The following is a 19280-nucleotide window of genomic DNA, read 5'->3' as shown; positions in this document are numbered from 1 at the left end:
GCCTGCGAGCAAAGGCAGAGCCGCCGGGCGGTGGCCGCTTCTGCAAGGCGGCCGTAGAAGCGGGGACCCCCTCCCCGCGTCCCCCCCACTCGCTCCCCCCTCTGAAACTTTGTTAACACTTCCACGCTGAGCCTCTGACAATAGGGGTGGGCCGAGGGCACGACGCGGCTGGGCCCTCTGGACTCGCGCCCCCCCAAATAATTTTCTTAAATTATTGGGGGGGGGCGGAGCCCCCCCAAACGAATTTTTGAGGGGGCTCGGGCCCCCTCAGGCCCCATGGAGTCGGCGCCTATGGGCAGGTCCCACAAATAACCCAGAGAGGCCTTTAAAATAAAAAGGCACATTCTACTCATGTAAAAACATGCTGATTCCCGGACTGTCCGCGGGCCGGATTGAGAAGGCAATTGGGCCGGATCTGGCCCCTGGGCTTTAGTTTGTCTACCCATGCTCTAACTAACCCAGCCCATTCCAACCTGCTTCCCTCCAGATATTTTGGAATACAAATCCCATCAGCCCCAGCCAGCATATGCAAAAAAGCTGTTCTAACTACTAAACCACGTTGGCTGTCCAGAACACCCATTCTCTAACATTTTAGTGTAGTGTATTGCTTTTCTGGTTTACCATGTTGCTAGGCAAGAGAGTAGTTAAAAGATCAACCTCCTCCCACTCTTCAGTGAGCTGGAGAGAGTTCAGTGGTTATGAGTGCTGAAATTGCTGTTACTGTGTTTAAGTTGCTTTTAATGAGCGGTGTGACAATTTTATTGTTGGATTTTATTCTATATCTCTCTTTCGACTTTTCTGTGGCCAGCGCTGATATTGCAGTAACAATGAAAAGTGGGTAACAATATTCTAAGTAAATAAGTGAGAAATGCGGTGTATTTTTTGTGTGCAAATGATCTGTGGCACTGAGCCTTTTGTCAGTCAAAATACCACCCTTCGAAGCTGATCCCTGTTATAGTTGCAGGGCACAGCTGCTCCCCATGGCTGCCACAAGGTGTGGGAGCCACTCGCAAAGGTGCATTGTGTGGAGAACCTTTGCGCCACTGTCAGCATCATGTCTCCTGAAGCGCTGTGTGGTTGCCTCCCCTCAGAAAGCATACTGTATAATTGGGAAACGTTCAGAAAAGGGCAACTTAAATTATCAAGGAGGGTGGAGCAACTCCCCTATGCAGAAAGTTTGCAGCATTTGGGACTTTCTGGTTTAGAGAAATGGGACGCGGGTGGCACTGTGGATTAAACCACAGAGCCTAGGACTTGCCGATCAGAAGGTCGGCGGTTCAAATCCCCGCGATGGGGGTGAGCTCCCGTTGCCCGGTCCCTGCGCCGGCCAACCTAGCAGTTCAAAAGTACGTCAACGTGCAAGGAGATAAATAGGTACCGCTCCGACGGGAAGGTAAACACCGTTTCCGTGCGCTGCTCTGGTTCGCCAGAAGCGGCTTAGTCATGCTGACTACATGTCCCGGAATCTGCTCCTCGTCCAATAATGCGAGATGAACGCCGCAACCCCAGGGTCGGCCTCGACTGGACCTAATGGTCAGGGGTCCCTTTACCTTTACCTTTAGTTTAGAGAAAAGTCGACAAGAGGAGGATAGAGAAATCTTTCTCTCTCTCTCGTACCACTAGAACTCGTGGACATCCAATGAAGTTGAATGTTGGAAGATTGAGGACAAATAAAAGAAAGTACTTCTTTACCCAACACATAGTTAAACAAGAAGTAGTGATGGCCACAAAGGATTAGAGAAATTCATGATTGCTGTGCTCTGTCTCCATGGTCAGAGGCAGCAATGCTTCTGAATACCAGTTGCTGGAAACCACAGGAGGGCAGAGTGCTCTTGTGCTTGGGTTCTGCTTGCGGATTTCCCACGGGAATTTGGTCAGCCACTGTGAGAACAGGATGCTGGACTAAGATGGCCCATTGGCCTGATCCACAGGCTCTCCCTGTGTTCTCATAAGCGCCTGAAAAAGAACCTTAAATAGCACAAAGTTTAAGAATTGGCAAATTTTTATGTCACTGTAGTGAAATGTGAGCTTGTAGGCAAGATGTTATTAAGAAGTTTCAAGAAGTAAGTTTCTGTGAGGAAAGTCTTTGTCAGTTAATAAAGAGTGTTGTACAATATTAGACATCCTTCAACCTTCTTAAGCGGTTGTGGTCAAAAGAATAAACACTATTTGTGCAAGTGTTACTTAAATTGTATTTTTTATGTTGTGAAATGCCCTGAGATCTATGGATGAAGGGTGGTATATTATTATTATTATTATTATTATTATTATTATTATTATTATTAAATTGGGTTGTGCATTTTAATAATTGTAAGGGTTTATTTGCAGAAGCATGAGCTGCAACGTTAAATAACTTGGATCAGTTAATATATCATTCCAGTGTCACAGACTAAGTTGACATTGGGTGATATGAATCTTCAAGCACAATGGGAAAGTTTATGTGCCATTTATCAAGTGCTAGGAAATCAAATTATCTATATGCACACGTGAACCAGCTGCAATTCAAAAGTAAAACCTATGTTGATTAGAATGTATGCTCACTTTTATTAAAAGTTCCTATGGGATTAATGACTCCCTTCTGCGAGTCCAAAATTGACAAATGGACCCATGATTTTGAAGCAGTAGCTGATTATACTCTGCCTATCAGAATTCAACCTGAGCTAAACTGTCACAATGTAGCAAGCTCCTGTTTCATTAGAAGCCCAATATCAAAATTACATTTACAGTATCAGTCCTTCTGCTAGTTACCACAGCTTTCTTAAATGCTGTGATGGATACTGGGAGTAACTAACCAAATTAACTTTTACTACTTTTAAAATATATTACCACAATTAATCTTAAATAGTATAATAACACCACTTTAAAATGAATGTCTCACAGTGGGTAATAGTACCTGTTTCTCCAAAAGTAGAGTTAATAAGAATGTATCCTATTCAGATGCATTCCTGTGGACAGGAATTTTAGAAATGCATGAAGTTACACCAGGGGCAAGCAGTCCAGTGCCTGCAAGCCTTTGTTAGAATAGTAGGAATTATAACCTATTAAAATATTTAATTTAATTAAATATTAACTACTGTGATTTGTTTTCCTGCTGTTCACTCCCAAAGAGTCTTAGGACAATCAAAATGAAAAACCATAACAATAAAATGTGTAAACAGAAAATAAGTTTAAAAGAAGCATAAACCATGCCACCACACACAAATGGTGAGAGGCCTAGATTAAGCAGAGTATTTCTGAAAACAACAGCCAAGAAGGACCAGACTTCTTAGTTTTGAGATATAGCTCTGTGGCTTTCAACTCTGTGTCCTTGAACCAAGGGGAAAAAGTTATAGAATATAGTGTGGTGAAATCATTCATCTGTGAGACTAGTCTTCTGTATGGCTTACTGCTTTTCTGGAAGACTTTTAGAGCAACAAACAATAAAGGGCTTCATTTAAATTGTGCTAATATTGGATAGCAATGAAAAACGAATACCTGACATACACACAATTCACAAATCAGTGTTATTTCTACGATGACGCTGCTTACCAAACACTTCTTATTTTGTAATTTAAGCTTTTAATTTGTTATGAGCCTGCCTTGACAGGGTTAACCCTGAAAAGTGGCCTATAAATACTGAAATGAAATTAATGAAACAGGGTGTCCTAGCAATGAGAGCTGAAGTGGATAAAAAAAATTACAGAACACCAACAAGAGTGCAGAACAGTCCTTGAACCACATTCTTGGTTCTTTCAACAGAAAATAACATAATGGATATTTTTGAAGAACATTTACTTAACCTCTGCAAGTTGTGTCTCCTGGAGGTTCATACATTCATCATTTTGATCTTGATCATATAATGGCAAAACATTTCTTCCAATAAGAATGATGATACCAAATCTTGTCAGTGAAAAAGGATCATGTGTCAAGTTGATGAAGGTAAAAATGATATCACACATTGCTGGATCTTCTAGGTTTACAGTGTGTGGCTTGAGTATCTTTCAGGCATCCAGCTTTTGAACCACACGCTGCTTGTTATGACTCAGATGTCTTGCATTTACTGGTTCATGCCCCATAAGCATAGATTTTATATAGCTGCTGCTTGATAGTTTAGGGCTCTGCAGGAATGCACTGCTATAATTTTGCTCAGTGATGTCGTGGTCAGCAGCAGGTACTAGCATTTCACCCTTAACTTATTTTTCTTTCCTACAGCTTCCTTCTAGATGTGAAGGTAGCTCTGCATGTTTTGTGAAAATACACACTCAGACTTGGACTTCTATTCCAGTCCGTGTAATCATACCCACTTCCATATTTATCCACTCCACTCTACTAATATGCTTGATTTTACCCCATAAATCTACGAGATGGGCACTCCTACCATTCTCACAATGTTCGCCACAAAGACTGTGTTTGCATGTAACGCAAAGCCATAAATTATGTGCCTGAACAGTGTGTTGCTGCATACAGCCCAACCTCTCCTGCTTTGCACCCCCCTTTGTGTGAGGGGCTCAGCATATCACAAAGATATGACACACAGATCTGGGATTGTGGGTTGCTAGGTTTTAACAAACCGCGGTTGCTAAGCCAAAATCAAACCATGGTTTAGGGCTGGTTGCCTGTTGTGATTTGTTAAGATGGAACAAAGCACGATCCCGCTGCTTGAACTTCATGTTAAGCTATCCACTGCATAGTTTGATTACCGGCTCATAAGAAGGGAGAAACAAATGGGAGCATTACTAAACCATAGTTTATGGCTTAACACATTTTGCAAACATGACTTGAATTCCATAAACAATTTTTGTGGTCTGCGTATATTTCAATTAATCAATGATATTATATACTTTGTTATAAGTTTTATACTGGGCACTGCAAGCTTAAGCATGCCTCACTCTTCATAGGACTCTGACATTTCAGAATGGATAAAAAAAAAAAAGCATGTCTGCAGGTGAATTAAAATAATACTTTTTAAAAAATGTTAAATTAAGCCAGAACTCATTCAAATGAATGTAAAGGAAAATGCATTAGATACCGAACACCACCTTTATTTTGGATGCAAATGGTTGGGAGAATGCCAGTATTTCTGTAGCTCTTTTTTTTAAAAAAATGACCGCCCAATACTATCAAATGAAATACTTCCCATTCATTTTCTACAGTTGGAACTAGTCAAGAATTTAGGTTATAGCTTTATGGATCAGCTTTCTTTATTTCTTGTGCTTGTCTGTTTCCTTAGTGACCATTCTCATTTGCTTTTCTGGATAATGTGCTTGTTGTAAGGGTCCCTGGGGCGCATTCATTTAGAATGGCTGTATAAGGTAAGTTAGTGATCCTTGAAGTTCACTCAGAGGGCATCATGTAAACAGAGAACACTGTCTCTCAACCTTTTCAAAGCCTCATGTTAGCCAGCCTTGAACAGGTTTGTCACCTTTTGCTTTTTCATCTTTGTTTCTAAAACAGCTAAACGGTTTATACCACAGGGCAATAGAAAAAATGAGGTTTGTAAATGCTTTGAGGAGATTGAAAGACACAAAATGTTAATGCACTTCCATACTATCAGTTTTTGTAACATAGCTACTGTTATGGTTAATCTGTTTTTCCCTGTGTCTTGCTGAAATGTTGATAATTGAAAGCTTTATAATGAGAGATTTCATTTGATCCTAGAGTTTTGCTGAATGTGCAGAGCAACCCTATGGCCTATTTAAGAGGGCTGTCACTATATTGGAATTTAGATTGACATAACTAATTTGGGTCCTAAACTCTCCCAGCAGTAGTGTCAAAAGTACAAATATAGGAGAAAAAGTGGCAATATAAAAATGCCAACCACTCTCATAGCATGCCTTATAACTCTGTTGCCACCCACCAAACAGTGTTGCTCCCAATGTTGCCACCACATTAGTCATATTTTTCAGGGCCAGACAAAGAAGGAATAATGGTCCAGTGGTTAGGACGCCTGCACATCAGACCCAGAGATTATAGGCTTCACAGAAGAAAGGGTCAAATATTGGTGGACTACCAGTTATTCCACACAGATTATGTGCGTGTAACTCCAAGCAACACAAATGCTGGCATAACTTTGAGTTGCGCACCCAGGCCCTGTGAACACCCTGCTTCCCGGGCATCAACGATTAAATGATCATACGTAACAACATTCTTTGGTTCAAATTAGGTCACAAATTATTGATTACAGATGTAAGTGGCTTTGACTTAGGCATTGGGCATAACTGGTATCAATAGTCCACTTGCGAGTTGATTCTCCAAGGGGTTGAACTTCCTTCAGGAGAGGCTATTGCATCTCCCAGTGGCTGAGGTCCCGGCAGGGAGTCAGCAGAGGCAACGGGACGTCACCATGCCACAACACAGCACTACCAATTAAATTGTAAGCTGTATCGTGCTTATGCTGAGTGTTTAGTAGCAATCCTATTCTTGGCCAACCAGCATAATTTGAGGATAGGGTTGCAGTGTTAATTGAATTTGAGTTAAACTTGAATAGGCATTTCTGCCATAAAAAAAAAAAAAGATTATGTGAAAGAATGGCTTTTTGGAGGTATGCAAAGTCCTTATTAACCAAATAAGAGAGAATGTTTTTCATAAACTGTGTAGCCCTGGTTATCAGCTAGATCAGGGTTGGGGAACCTATGGCCCTCCAGATGGTGTGGGTCTCCCAACTTCCACCATATTGTTTTTGTACTGTGGTCCTCCTTGGGGGCTTCCCATAGGCATCTGGTTAACTTTTGTGAAAACAGAATGCTGGACTAGATGGGCCTTTGACCTTATCCAGCAGGGCTTTTCTTTTGTTCCTATCCCTGGTCATGTTGGTTGGGGCTGATGGGCATCCCACAAAATCTGGAGGACCACAGGTTCCCCATCCTTGATCTGGATTGACTAACTTAAGACAAATTCAGCATGATGACATTGTGTCATTGCCATCTTACCTACATTGCTCCTGTACTTGCTCCCCACACTTCTAGTTTTGGGTTGCCATCCTATCCCACACCCGCCCACACAGCTCCAACATTCCTGTGTCCTTGTAGTGTGTATTGCATTACATTACTTTCATGGTTATAAAGATGTCAACAATAGCTGCTAGCTTGCAATTACCCCGGTGTGAGACATTTTCAATTTGAATAATTGCTTTTGAGCATTAAAGCGCTATATTGTAAGTGGTTAAATTTTCATGACTTTTTTTTTTAACCAAAGGTTCTGAAGAAAAAACACTTGAAGAATGTTCACCTTCCGCAAGTATCAGTAAGGAGATTTGCTTCATTCAGTCTCTTCTCAGTAACAGAAGAGGAGAGCAGGGTGGCAGAAGATGACCAAGGAACCTGGCTTCAGTACAAAAGCATCTATTATCCTGAGTACAGTATAACCTTGAAGTAAGTATTCTTCTATTTTTGCAGGTACTGTCTATGCCTGCCACATGTCACTTTTGATTATCCCTTTTCAATTTTCATTTTTAGTAGTTTAAATAATTTAGGCACATATTAAGATTTGATGAAATCATTATATGAATTTCAATATTCAGTTGAATTTGCTTTGTCCAGTTCAATCAATATGCATTGCTGTGGTCTAAACCACCGAGCTCCCATTGTTCTGTCCCAGCTTCTGCCAACTTAGAAGATAGAAAGCATACCAGTGCAAGTAGATAAATAGGTACTGCTGGCACATGTGTACCTTCCCGCCACAGCAGTACCTATTTACCTACTTGCACTGGTTTGCTGTCTAACTTCTTGCACTGGTTGCATTCTCATATGTGCCACAAAACACATATTTGAGCTGATTTTTGTGTTTATGCAGGAGAGAATTGGAACTATAAAGGGGAAAGTGACTTGGGAGTGGTTTGGAGCAGAGATGTGGCAGGAAGGGAGAATACTATGTACCCCCTGCCAATTTTGTGCACCAAATCTTCCTCCCAAATGTAAAGGAGCTAGCTATTGGGTTCATGTTCAAGTGTGTAAATGCAACATGGTGTTTGCCCTAAGGATGGAACTAGATGTGATGGTGGCAGACCTGGTGTCATGTCCCCAGAGTCCAACAGTGACCAAAATACTGCAGAGGGTGCAGAGTCATTAGCTAAGTAAGGAGCCAGACTGGGTATCTTGATCTGTGCCTTCACCTTCCTCCCAATCTACTCGCTGTCCTTATCATGTAGTGAGTGCACCAGGTGGGATACCAGGGAGCCCAGAAATGCCTGTCTGCAGGCCAGAGGGTTGGCCCTAAAGGATACAGTTCTCACAAAAGGAACAGAGACTTGGAGAGGTAGACCGGAAGCAGACCACTGCTATCATTTGTCAGAGCAAGTTGCTTACTCACTGCATCTGACCTGTCTTGCCACCATGCCCCACGGCCTTCTTCACAAGGCCAGGCCTGGACACCTGTGCCTTCAAATGCAAGCACAGGTGAAGCAGATGGAGGATTTCAAGGGGGAAAGCAGCACGCTCAGTGCTGAACTTCTTGCCTTTATGCTACCTTCTGCAATCTCTCCCACGTGGCATTTCTCCCAACTGTTGCATTTCTGGTCTTGGAGCCTAGCTGGGACCCTAGTGGCTGGAGGAAGGGGTATGGAAGAAATCACCCGTGCCCACTTATTATTTTTTTCACCTGAAGTGGATCCCTCTGAGCAGTTTAATGACAATCTGAGTTTAGTTACACTTGTCTGCTGCAATCATTTTAGTCCCACTCTTGGTACTACCACCAGGATTACAATCCATCTCCTCATCTTGTCTTCATGGCATTTTTTATATTAATATATTTTTCCATAATCCAGCTTTCTCTCATAGTAAACTGGCTATCGGAAAATGTCAGAATACATTTGATGGCCAAACAGAGAGATGTTCTCAGCAAGGAGAATTTGAGCATGCTGTGGAATCCCACTGAAACCTCTGATGCAACAGCTCGCACAAAGCAGCTATAAAACCCTGCGGGAACTATTACTGTACAAGATTTTGACAGTCCTGATAAAGCACTTGATAAATGAGTTACCAAAGTTAGATTTATAGTTTTCTTTCTATCATTTATTTGACTCCACACACTTCTGAAGCTTGTACTTCATAGCAGGACAGCAGTAGCTTAAACAACCTGAAGGCTATACTTTTTTCCTGTAGCCCCTTATTAAGCCTGCTGTGGATGCTGAGTTTTATATTTCCTGCCTAGAAGGTATTGTTCCGGAGGATCTGACTGAGTTTACACAACTTAGAAATCATTGAATGGCACCAGTTCTTAGTGGAAAAGGACATACACATATAAAGTTTAATTTAAAGTACATCTTATTAAATATTAGCTGAAGTTGCCCAGGAATTCGAAGAACCTCCCAACTATTGAAATTTATAAATGGATAATGTAATTTTACAGCTTTACACACACCCTGATCTAGGGCCCTGATCTGACCTGGGAGTACCTGATTTGGATGCAACCCAGAATTGATTCAGAGTTCAATGTTTTATTAAGGTTTAAAAAATCCTATATAGTCAGGAGCGAGGGAGGAGAAGGACCTCCTGACCACACTGCAGAGAGCAGGAGAAATCAGTCCTGCTGGGTGCTGCTTTGCAAACACATACCCTGCAGGAAACATATTGGTGAAGCAGACCCTTGCAGCCAGGACAACTGAACCCTTGGCGCACAATTCCTGCAGCACTGCTGCATGTGCTTAGCTGCTGTGCCAGGCCTGCTTGGACTCACCCTTCTGCCATCCCTGCTTTTCACATCATAGCCCTCAGTGTGTCCTGCCTAAGTGTGGTTCAGGCTCCAGCTGCCCTGCCGCCTCCTACTCCTTTACTGTAGCTTATCTGGCTGCCATGGCTGCTGCATTGTGGTAAATGGACCCACCACTACTTTGAATCCACATGGCAGACTGAACCATTCCAATCTGCTCCAGTTTGGGTGCCTCTGAAGATATTATTGTCTAATTGGTGTGGTGATGTCAAACTGCTGATTTGGGTGCCTCTGGAGAGATCATCACACTTTTTTGAATAGTGATTGCTTTGTCTATGTTTATGAATGGTTGGATGCCATTTTGAATCAAGATGGTAGACCAAATCTTTCATAATTGCCAATTTTAGCAACTGATTCAAAAGTGCACTTCCCCCACCAGAGCAACGCTGGGTACATGGTTGCTAGTTTTTAATATCGCACACTTTTAACATTACAGTGGAACCTCGGGTTATGGCGGGGATCTATCCCGGAGGCCCTGCCATAATCCAAAAATGACACAACCCAAAGTGTTGTATCTGTGCACGCGTGCGTGTGATTTAGCATCTCTGAAGGAGGGTCTCCACCTCCATCGTGGAGGTGGCCTGGACACTGAGGTCCAGCGCCGAGGGCCTTCTGTTGGTTCCCTCACTGCGAGAAGCCAAGTTACAGGGAACCAGGCAAAGGGCCTCCTTGGTAGTGGCACCCGTCCTGTGGAACGGCCTCCCACTAGATGTCAAAGAGAAAAATAACTACCAAACTTTTAGAAGACATCTGAAGGCAGCCCTGTTTAGGGAAGCTTTTAATGTTTAATAGGTTATTGTATTTTAGTGTTCTGTTGGAAGCCGCCCAGAGTGGCTGGGAAACCCAGCCAGATGGGCGGGGTATAAATAATAAATTATTATTATTATTATTATTATTATTATTATTATTATTATTTATTATATTAGTGCTTCTGCGCATGCGCGAACGCTGTGGACCCTTAACTCGTTCCGGTACTTCTGGGTTTGCGCCGGACTCAAGCTGAGGGTGACGTAAGCCGGAGGCAGCGTAACCCGAGGTTCCACTGTACTCAGTTATATCTTTCTTACAACTTAGGAGTGAAGAACTGTTCCTTGTGGTAATAACTCCCAGGTTTGGAGCATGGTTCTTCTTTATGCTAACGTTCCCTAGGATAAAGCAGATTTTACAGAGAAACTTGATAAAGGCAGCTTTGAGTTTTCCCATGTCCCAGGATTGTTTCGCAAAGAGCCCATTGAGCATCTTAAGGCTGTCAGGAATTATCTTGACAAGGCTAAATACTATAGAAAGTTCACAAGGTTGTCTGTGGCTCATGGCAAAAAGTCTAAAGGGCAAGCTGTATCAGTTCAAGGGCTATCAACATGGATCAACTTGTGTATTCAGATATGCTATGAACCAAGCTGGAGTTGCTGCACTAGGCTTAAAGATAGTTTTGCAAGGCAAGTGGCATCTTTTATTGTATGCTGGTTGTCATGACCTTCCACATGTCTGACTTGAACATTAGAACTGAGAAATGTGCAGATCTGAGACCAAGTCCAAAGTAGATGTTCAGTTAGCGATAAACACTAATACACTCAAGGTCATAAGAAGTTCCAAATTCTGAAAATTATCAAGCTTTAGCCATATGTGAGATTCACAGCAGGACTATAGCCAACATTTGTTCATTGTTCCTTAACCTCCTTCTGACTACCAGCACTGCTACGTTACCCGCAAGCACCGGCAGAGGAAGAGGAGTGCGGCGGGAGCGCACCGCCCCCGGCAGCGCAATCCCGGTGGGGTGCCATCGCGGCTGCCCACCCGCCTGCGGTGGGTGCCACACCCCTGCGGGCAGTGCACCACGCCCCCACCTGCTCTCCGCCCCTCTGTGCCAGAGCATGAAGCTCTGCCACTGCCCGCAAGGGGACCAGAAGCCTGTTTGTAAATAGCTTCACTATGATTGATAGACTTAAACCTCCCCCCCCCCATATACCTTTTCCTTCCTGGCGGCTTTTAAAATCAGCTGTTGGGGTTCTTGAGTGTGCGTCTGCCAGACTCAAAGCGATATTTCTCCCCTCGCCTGCCCATATTGTTTGGCTTCACACTTTGTGCACACGTCAGTGGGTATCTGAATGAGGCAAGCAATCTGCCAGTTCCCTTGAGAGGGACGGGGAGGTTAATTGTTTCCTCATCCCCATAACTAAAATTAAACGCTCAGAACCTTGGTAACAGCCTTTCCCCGAGATTAGAGGCAGGAGGACTAGTGGTAGCAAATTTCAATTTGGAGATCCTGGAGCTATTTCTGGTCCCTACTCAGGGAAGGAGGGCGCTTGCAGTTCTGTCTCACAATTCCAATACAGATCCTTGGAAGACCACATTGATATACCCTTCCATTGTGAGAAATGTATTATCATTCCTTCTTCCTATTCTTTAACCACTTACTAATCCATAAGAGGGCCTCCTCTTATCTTATGACCACTCTCCTATGTTTTCTCATTAATTAAAACATTGGGGAAAAACATTAGCACAGCACTAATGGTGGTAGTCTCTTCCCTTGATGGCTCTGGAGAATTGTGATAACTCAAGTGCCCATGAAAGAGGTTTTAGAAGGAGTTTATTGTTATTAAAAGGTTTGCTAACCTGCACTTCATCAATACAGATGCCAAGGTGGGATACAGCAAACAATATAATAACCAATTCCAAACATGAGCAACAGTGAAACATTAAAACAAATCCATCCAAATAAACATAACCAGTAATATAGGGGAAGCTAAAAGAAAAACCAAGGTGGACTCTGCAATTACTCTCTCTAGACACAGCATCTTAAAAAGCAGAGACATCACCTTGCCAACATAGGTCCGTATAGTTAAAGCTATGGTTTTCCCAGTAGTGATGTAGGGAAGTGAGAGCTGGACCATAAAGAAGGCTGATTGCCGAAGAATTGATGCTTTTGAGCTATGGTGCTGGAGGAGGAGACTCTTGAGAGTCCCATGGACTGCAATAAGATCAAACCTATCCATTCTGAAGGAAATCAGCCCTGAGTGCTCACTGGAAGGACAGATCCTGAAGCTGAGGCTCCAATACTTTGGCTACCTCATGAGAAGAGAAGACTCCCTGGAAAAGACCCTGATGTTGGGAAAGATGGAGGGCGCAAGGAGAAGGGGACAGCAGAGGACGAGATGGCTGGACAGTGTTCTTGTAGCTACCAGTATGAGTTTGACTAAACTGTGGGAGGCAGTGAAAGACAGAAGTCCCTGGCGTGCTCTGGTCCATGGGGTCACAAAGAGTCGGACACGACTAAACGACTAAACAACAACAACAACAACAACAAAGCCACAAGACTCTTACTTGGTTTTTAAAGGAACATATTTACACATAGAAATGGCTACTGAAAGGTCATAAAGTTGTGGATAGCTGGCTAGGCCTCCTATGAAGTACTTGGAGTTATAGAATAATTTACCTACAGCACTGGTAGTGGAGATGACAGATTTCCAAAAATTCTGAAGCCATGGGAGCGGGAATCCAGGGGTTTTTCTTTCTGCTAAAAAGAAATTGATTTTTTTTTAAAAAAAGAAGTGAAGTATGTGCATTGTTTATTTACACACCTGTTCTAAAATTACTTTAAAATGCAATCCTCAATATGTCTACTCAGAAATAAGCCCTATTGAGTCACTGGAACTTATTTGAGGAAAGTGTGAATAGGATTGTAACCTTGACAGAAAATGCTTTATGTATTACTGAATCAGTGTGCTTAGGGTTAACGCATTTTTTTTCCTGTCTTTGTGTTGGTAAGCCTAAGATACGTTGAGAATAATCCTTGCCTGTCTTTTGGCCTGAACATCAGAAAGACATGCTTGGATTAAATAACCTTGCATAGCTTGAATGCTATGTGCCCTATTCACAGGAAGAGTCGAGTTGTGCAGGTTTCTTATTCATCAGCAGACATCTAGGTCTCTGAAAGAGATGAAGGTTGGAACATCCTTCCTTTGTATAGAACTATTGTTTCTATGGTGACTGTTGAATTGCTAAGTGTGTAGTCTTGATTTTGTCCTAAGAGTGGCAAAAAAGTAAAAAGTCAAGAATGTGTTTTTCATTGACTGAGACACATATTTCATGTCACCCCATATCTCGGTGATGCAAGAATAAATTGCTGCTTTGTTGGAAATACCTTTCTATCTTTATAGAAGGAGTTGAGATATATACTTTGTTATGATATATATTGGCCCTTGCTTTGATTGCACCTTGGAACACCACAGATTTTAGTATACTAATGTATCAGGATTGCCACTTCTCATTTTTACATCTTTTAATGAAATTTACTTCTTTTTTTTCCCTTTTTTGAATATTTTATTAGTTGAATATAAGAACAACATAGAGTCAAATGAAATTTACTTCTAATAGCAAACTCGGCAAAATGCTGTGGAAACAAAATGGGCTTACCGGAAAATATGGTAGCAGTTTCTGTATCCTCTGAACACTGAACTACCCATATGTTCATAAGTTAAAAGAAAATAATAAATCCTCCAAATAGTCTGTCAGGGACCCCTGAACATGCAGGTAATATGGAATGTTGAGGTGTCAGTTCAGAAACTAAAAGAGAAGGGGTGGAGAGAGAGGGAAGATTAAGACCAATAAATCAGGTGCACAGACAGGCAACAGCATACATCTGGAGCCCTTGCACCTCTCAATCCATAAGGGCAATCTTATCTTCTGTAAATGAGGTTAAGTGGTACACACTCAAGTTTGCTTCCTCTGTCGTGCTTCCAAGAGGTCTTGGTCTGCGCAGGACATTGAGCTGATTTTTTTTAAAAAAATAGAAAGACTATTCCTTGGCAAAGAGTATTTCAAAATGAGAAAGAATGTGGAGATAGGTGTTTTGGAATTTCATAAAGAGATTTAAATAGGATCAGCTGTTATATTGGTATAATTGTGGACAAGATCACAGGAAGCTGCTTTATATTGAGTCAGCCCTTTGGTCCATTTAGCTCAATAACGTCCGTCTGTACTAACTGGCATCATCATCACAGGATTTCAAACTGTATACTTCCCTAGCTCTGCTTGGAGATACCGGAGATTGAATTTTGCAGGCTGAGCGTGTATTTTACCACTGAGCCACGACCCTCCCCAAAAGGTCCCTAGATATCCTTTTTGATGAACAGCACCCTTTAGGCCATGTTGGTGTGGAGAAATGTATATTGCAAAGAAATAGAAGTGAAGATCCTTCATCATGTGAAAAAATAAAATAATGTTGCTTCCAATTCCATTTCAACTTTTGAACTTTCTCTGTTATAATCTTTCACCCTTTTCAACATCAAAGCATTTTCCATTGCACATTCTTTTAATCCATAGAACACTCTGTGCATAGTTTTGGCCATCGTTTGTCACTCACAGAGGGTCTTTCTCGTGGGTTTGTGCATTTATATCATGTAATGCCAACATCCTGCCATGATAATTTGTCTCTCTGTTTTGCCAGTGCCTGTTGGAAGAATTTTGTGTCCTAGGACGTCCAGAATCTTTCTTCAAATCCAGAACAGGCATTGGTTGTGCTCAGATGCGACACTAAGCCAAAAACCAAGGTTTAATAAGCCAGGCTATGCATGGACTGTGTGCACAGAGTTCCTTTGCGCCTAATTTCAGTAAAGAGACTGAACAAACCAGGATTCAGCATTTAACCATAGAGTTCCATTACTGAGAAACTGAGCAAAAGAGAACTGAAGAAAGAGTCATAGGTCTAAAACCTCAAAATGAGCCATCTGATTAGGCCATTTCTTGGTTCAAATGGAGAAGCTCTTTTAAACTTCCTCATAGATTAAGGTTACCAGACGTCCCCCTTTCCCGGGGACAGTCCCCGGATTTACAAATCAGTCCCCATAGAAAATCCATTGAAGTTGAAAAGTGTCCCCGGATTCATTGAAAAAAAATCTAGTAACCTTATCATAGATGGAAGAGGAAGCTCTCCATAGAAATCAACTGAGAAATCTTAGATTTTAGCTGAGTTGAGTTACAAAAGGTAACTCAAGAGGGAGAAGAAGCAGAAAGCTACAAGGAATGGAGAAAGTGGGAGCCAAGAGCGAGGGGATGAAAGACTCAATGAGTGACAAAAGAGCTGGCAGATAGTGTTAAGTTGTGGGTGAACATATCAGACGACACAGCGATTCTTCAAACAGCTCTTGTTTATTCACAGGCCAGAACAGAACTGAATTGAAGGGTTCAGCCAGCCTGCTTATATAGAGCTCCACTACAACGCAACAGTAGCAACTTTCTGTAACTATCCAATCACTGAACGTCACTTTCAATCCCTTATTTGCATATGTGGACCTGAGTGAAAACTATCTACAGTATCCCCCTGCTGGCCCAGGGTGAGAACTTCAGTACATAACAAATAGGGCCTACCTTGTGTGTGCACGCTGTATCTCTCCTGAAAAAAATTAGAACCGTAGCTTGTCAAAAAGGATTAGTTCCCCCTCACAAGGACACCCTTGGGTGCCACTCCTTTACAGCAGAAGGTCTCTACCCTCTCTGAGGACTAACTGTTGAGTGAGCAGTTAGCCCTCAGCCACAGGCTTTGCCTAATGCAAGCGTATCAGGGATACGCTGCAGCATTTTGTTGCAGGTTCCCTTTGTAACCGATTAAGTGCATGTTTGTTTTTGCAAATTTAGGAATCGATATCTTCCTCTGTGTGCTCACAAATAAATTTATAATTTTGAACAGGGATCAGCAACCTAAGGCCCATGGGCCAGAAGCATTCCGCGGAGGTCGTTTGACTGGCCCACGAGCTGCCCCGAATCAAGTTGTCCGCTCGCGCGCTGCGCTAAACCACCACAGTGCAGCACTGTGCAGGGACTTGCTCCTGCGGTGCCAAAAATCGTGTCTGCGCAGACGCAGATGCCGAAAATTGCGGGCGCACATGTGATCTGGCCCACGGAGGGATCTCCGCGGGACCGATCTGGCCCAGGCAAGATTAAACCTTGCTGACCCCTGATTTTGAACAATAAAAACTTCATATTTCCACAAATTTTTCTTGTCAACGTGTGATAATTTTAACACAGTATATTAGGGTTTTGAATGTCTTCTTTTTCTCCCTCTAGTGGTGAGACATTTTAAAAGATGTTGATGAAGGATGTAGGCTGTGAAAACCTGCGATGTTACCATTTTATTATTATTTTTTAAAAAAAGGATTGAGGGATAATTCTGCTTGTTTGATTATTATGATTTCTCCCCCTAGATTTAACAGCGGACTATTAAATGTTGAAGACATTCTGACAAGTTTTGACAACACAGGAAATGTTTGTAAGTAATTTATGTTTCTTTACGGTGATGGCGATGATGTAGTTACACTTGGATGCAAAACATTTATGCTAGCATATTTGCCTGCAATGCTCATCACAGTGCCACATTTGTCATGTGTTTAATTGGAGGTGGGCTATTCTCCATTCGATGCCCTTAGCCACTGGTGTACCACAGTGCTTTGCAGTATAAATAATACCATGCTATTCTGTGTTACTCAGGTTCATTTTTTATGCTGCAGCCCCTAGGAATGTCTGTGCATGCATTTATATGGCTTTCTCAAATCACTTTCCCCACCACCACCAGCAATTTGAGACATCAGTGAATATTTCTGAAGTTGCCCTGAGTTTCTGAGCTGTTCTCAGATGTGATCCTGGCTTTATAAATGGAAATAGGCATGTGGCCTTTCAGATTGTTGTGTAAGCTTCCCGTGACGTGCGATCAGTGCTTTCCCCCCCTAAAAAAATGTTTAGGGGTACTCTCATTTTGACTCAAGAAAATCACCATTTTATTGTTCAAATTGGGAAAAATAAATACAGTAAATGGACAAAAGTACAAAGATTCACAGAAAAAAAAGCATTGCATGCAATATATATGATTCAAAGCCCTAAACCTGATTATAATTTCATATCTAGAAAATAGGAGTTGGTATCATCTATGATGTTTAATTAAAAAAACTAAAGGACCCCTGACAGTTAAGTCCAGTTGTGAGCGACTCTGGGGTTGCGGTGCTCATCTTGCTTTACTGGCTGAGGGAGCCAATGTTTGTCTGCAGAAAGTTTTTCCGGGTCATGTGGCCAGTATCACTGGCAAAACCAGAGCAGTGCACGGAAATGCCTTTTACCTTCCCACCGGAGCGGTACCTATTTATTTAATTACTTGCACTTTGACGTGCTTTTGAACTGCTAGGTTGGCAGGAGCTGGGACAGAACAACGGGAGCTCACCCCGTCGCAGGGATTCGAACTGTTGACCTTCTGATCGGCAAGCCCAAAGCTCAGTGGTTTAGACCACTGATGTTTAATTAGGCTTGGTTTAATTTCAAGTCTCCTTCCTAATCATGTTACATGATTGCCCCCACACCTTGGAAGACAGAATATTGGCTCCTGATTGGGCAGCCCTGCCTGGGTGAGCTGTCCCCCAAGAGAGACCAATTCGAGTCTCTCCCAAGGTGAGGTGTGGAGGAGCAAACTCTTCCCTGCTCAGGGTTGGAATGCCACTGTACAGCAACAGTTATGAATCTGTTGCTATGTGGATAATACATTTTAGAAAGAGTAAAAAACTTCTCACCTGCTAGTTAGCAACAGAAGCACTTTCTTCTATCTAGACAACTGTCAGCAATTCATCCTTCAAGTTGAAAGAGCATTTGTCCTTTTGTTTCCTTCAGGAAATGTTTTGTAGCATCAATTAGGGCAGAAATAGACTTAGATGTTCATGGCTTTTCTCTCTAACTGTGTTGACTGCCTTGTGGTGGTTTTACGGTGGCATTGACACTGACGTGAAAGTGACAGCTGATATTGGGTTGCAAGTACACCGGCCCTGCTTATAACCTCTAATTCACTAGAACTAAAAGCCTATTCACATAAGCAACAAGTGGGGGTACACTGAATATCTGACTGGACCTTGCCAGGCCTACTTTGCTTCCAAGCAAGGACTCCTATACTTGTAAATAATCTGCAGCATTTCACTTACTCTGGAATTTTCCTTTTTTTTATATTGTTGGCTATGGGAACATTTTGTAAAATATATCGCAACCCAGTCCTATGAAGAGCTGGATGTCTCCCAAGCCCATGGATTTCAATGCATGGCATATTTAATTGTCATAGCTTTGGGCTGCTCATAATCAATCCCCATACCTCCTTGTTGGTTTGCTTCTCTTTGCTGCTACAGATTGTCCAGCCTAAACTTCTTTCCCTCTTGCCTTCTTTCCTGGCTCATTCTCTGCCCTTTCCCCCACCTGCTGAACTTTTGTAAGATATTTTAATGGGCACTGAGATTTCTTGGCTTTGAGTATGCAACTTAGGCATCAGTATGCCCTTCCCAGTGCTTTTGTTTGGTTAAAACAAATGAGGTGCTGGTACACAAATCTTGATAAAAGTGCCATGGATGCCAGCACAAAACAGCTGCCATGGGCAGTAAAATGAAAATAGGTGTTGGTGCTGTGTGAGTACTCTGTGAGTACCATCACAAAAAAGCATTCTTTGTGCTCTTGAACCAGTTTTTATTACTGGTGACCCTCTGCACCCTCTCAAAGACAAAGCTAAAATTTTCTTCCCTGGGCAGTAGCATGAAACCATTCTTCTTTAACATTCATGCTTCACATAATACAGATCCTGC

At 42.3% G+C, this 19280-nt stretch overlaps 1 protein-coding gene across 1 annotated transcript in view; it reads left to right on the top strand.

Moving 5' to 3' along the window:
* CAMKMT (calmodulin-lysine N-methyltransferase) overlaps window positions 1–19280 on the top strand; it is a 239651-nt gene that overhangs the window by 1811 nt on the left and 218560 nt on the right. The window contains exons 2-3 of the mRNA XM_028724823.2: window positions 7174–7349; window positions 16884–16948. Of these exons, the coding sequence (XP_028580656.2) occupies window positions 7174–7349; window positions 16884–16948 (241 nt within the window). The remainder of the gene's footprint in view (window positions 1–7173; window positions 7350–16883; window positions 16949–19280) is intronic.

This window comes from Podarcis muralis, chromosome 3 (genome assembly GCF_964188315.1).
Source record: "Podarcis muralis chromosome 3, rPodMur119.hap1.1, whole genome shotgun sequence".
Classification (NCBI taxonomy): Eukaryota; Metazoa; Chordata; class Lepidosauria; order Squamata; family Lacertidae; genus Podarcis; species Podarcis muralis.
Note: the sequence above shows the minus strand (reverse complement) of the source record. Positions and strands in the feature narration are given on the sequence as shown.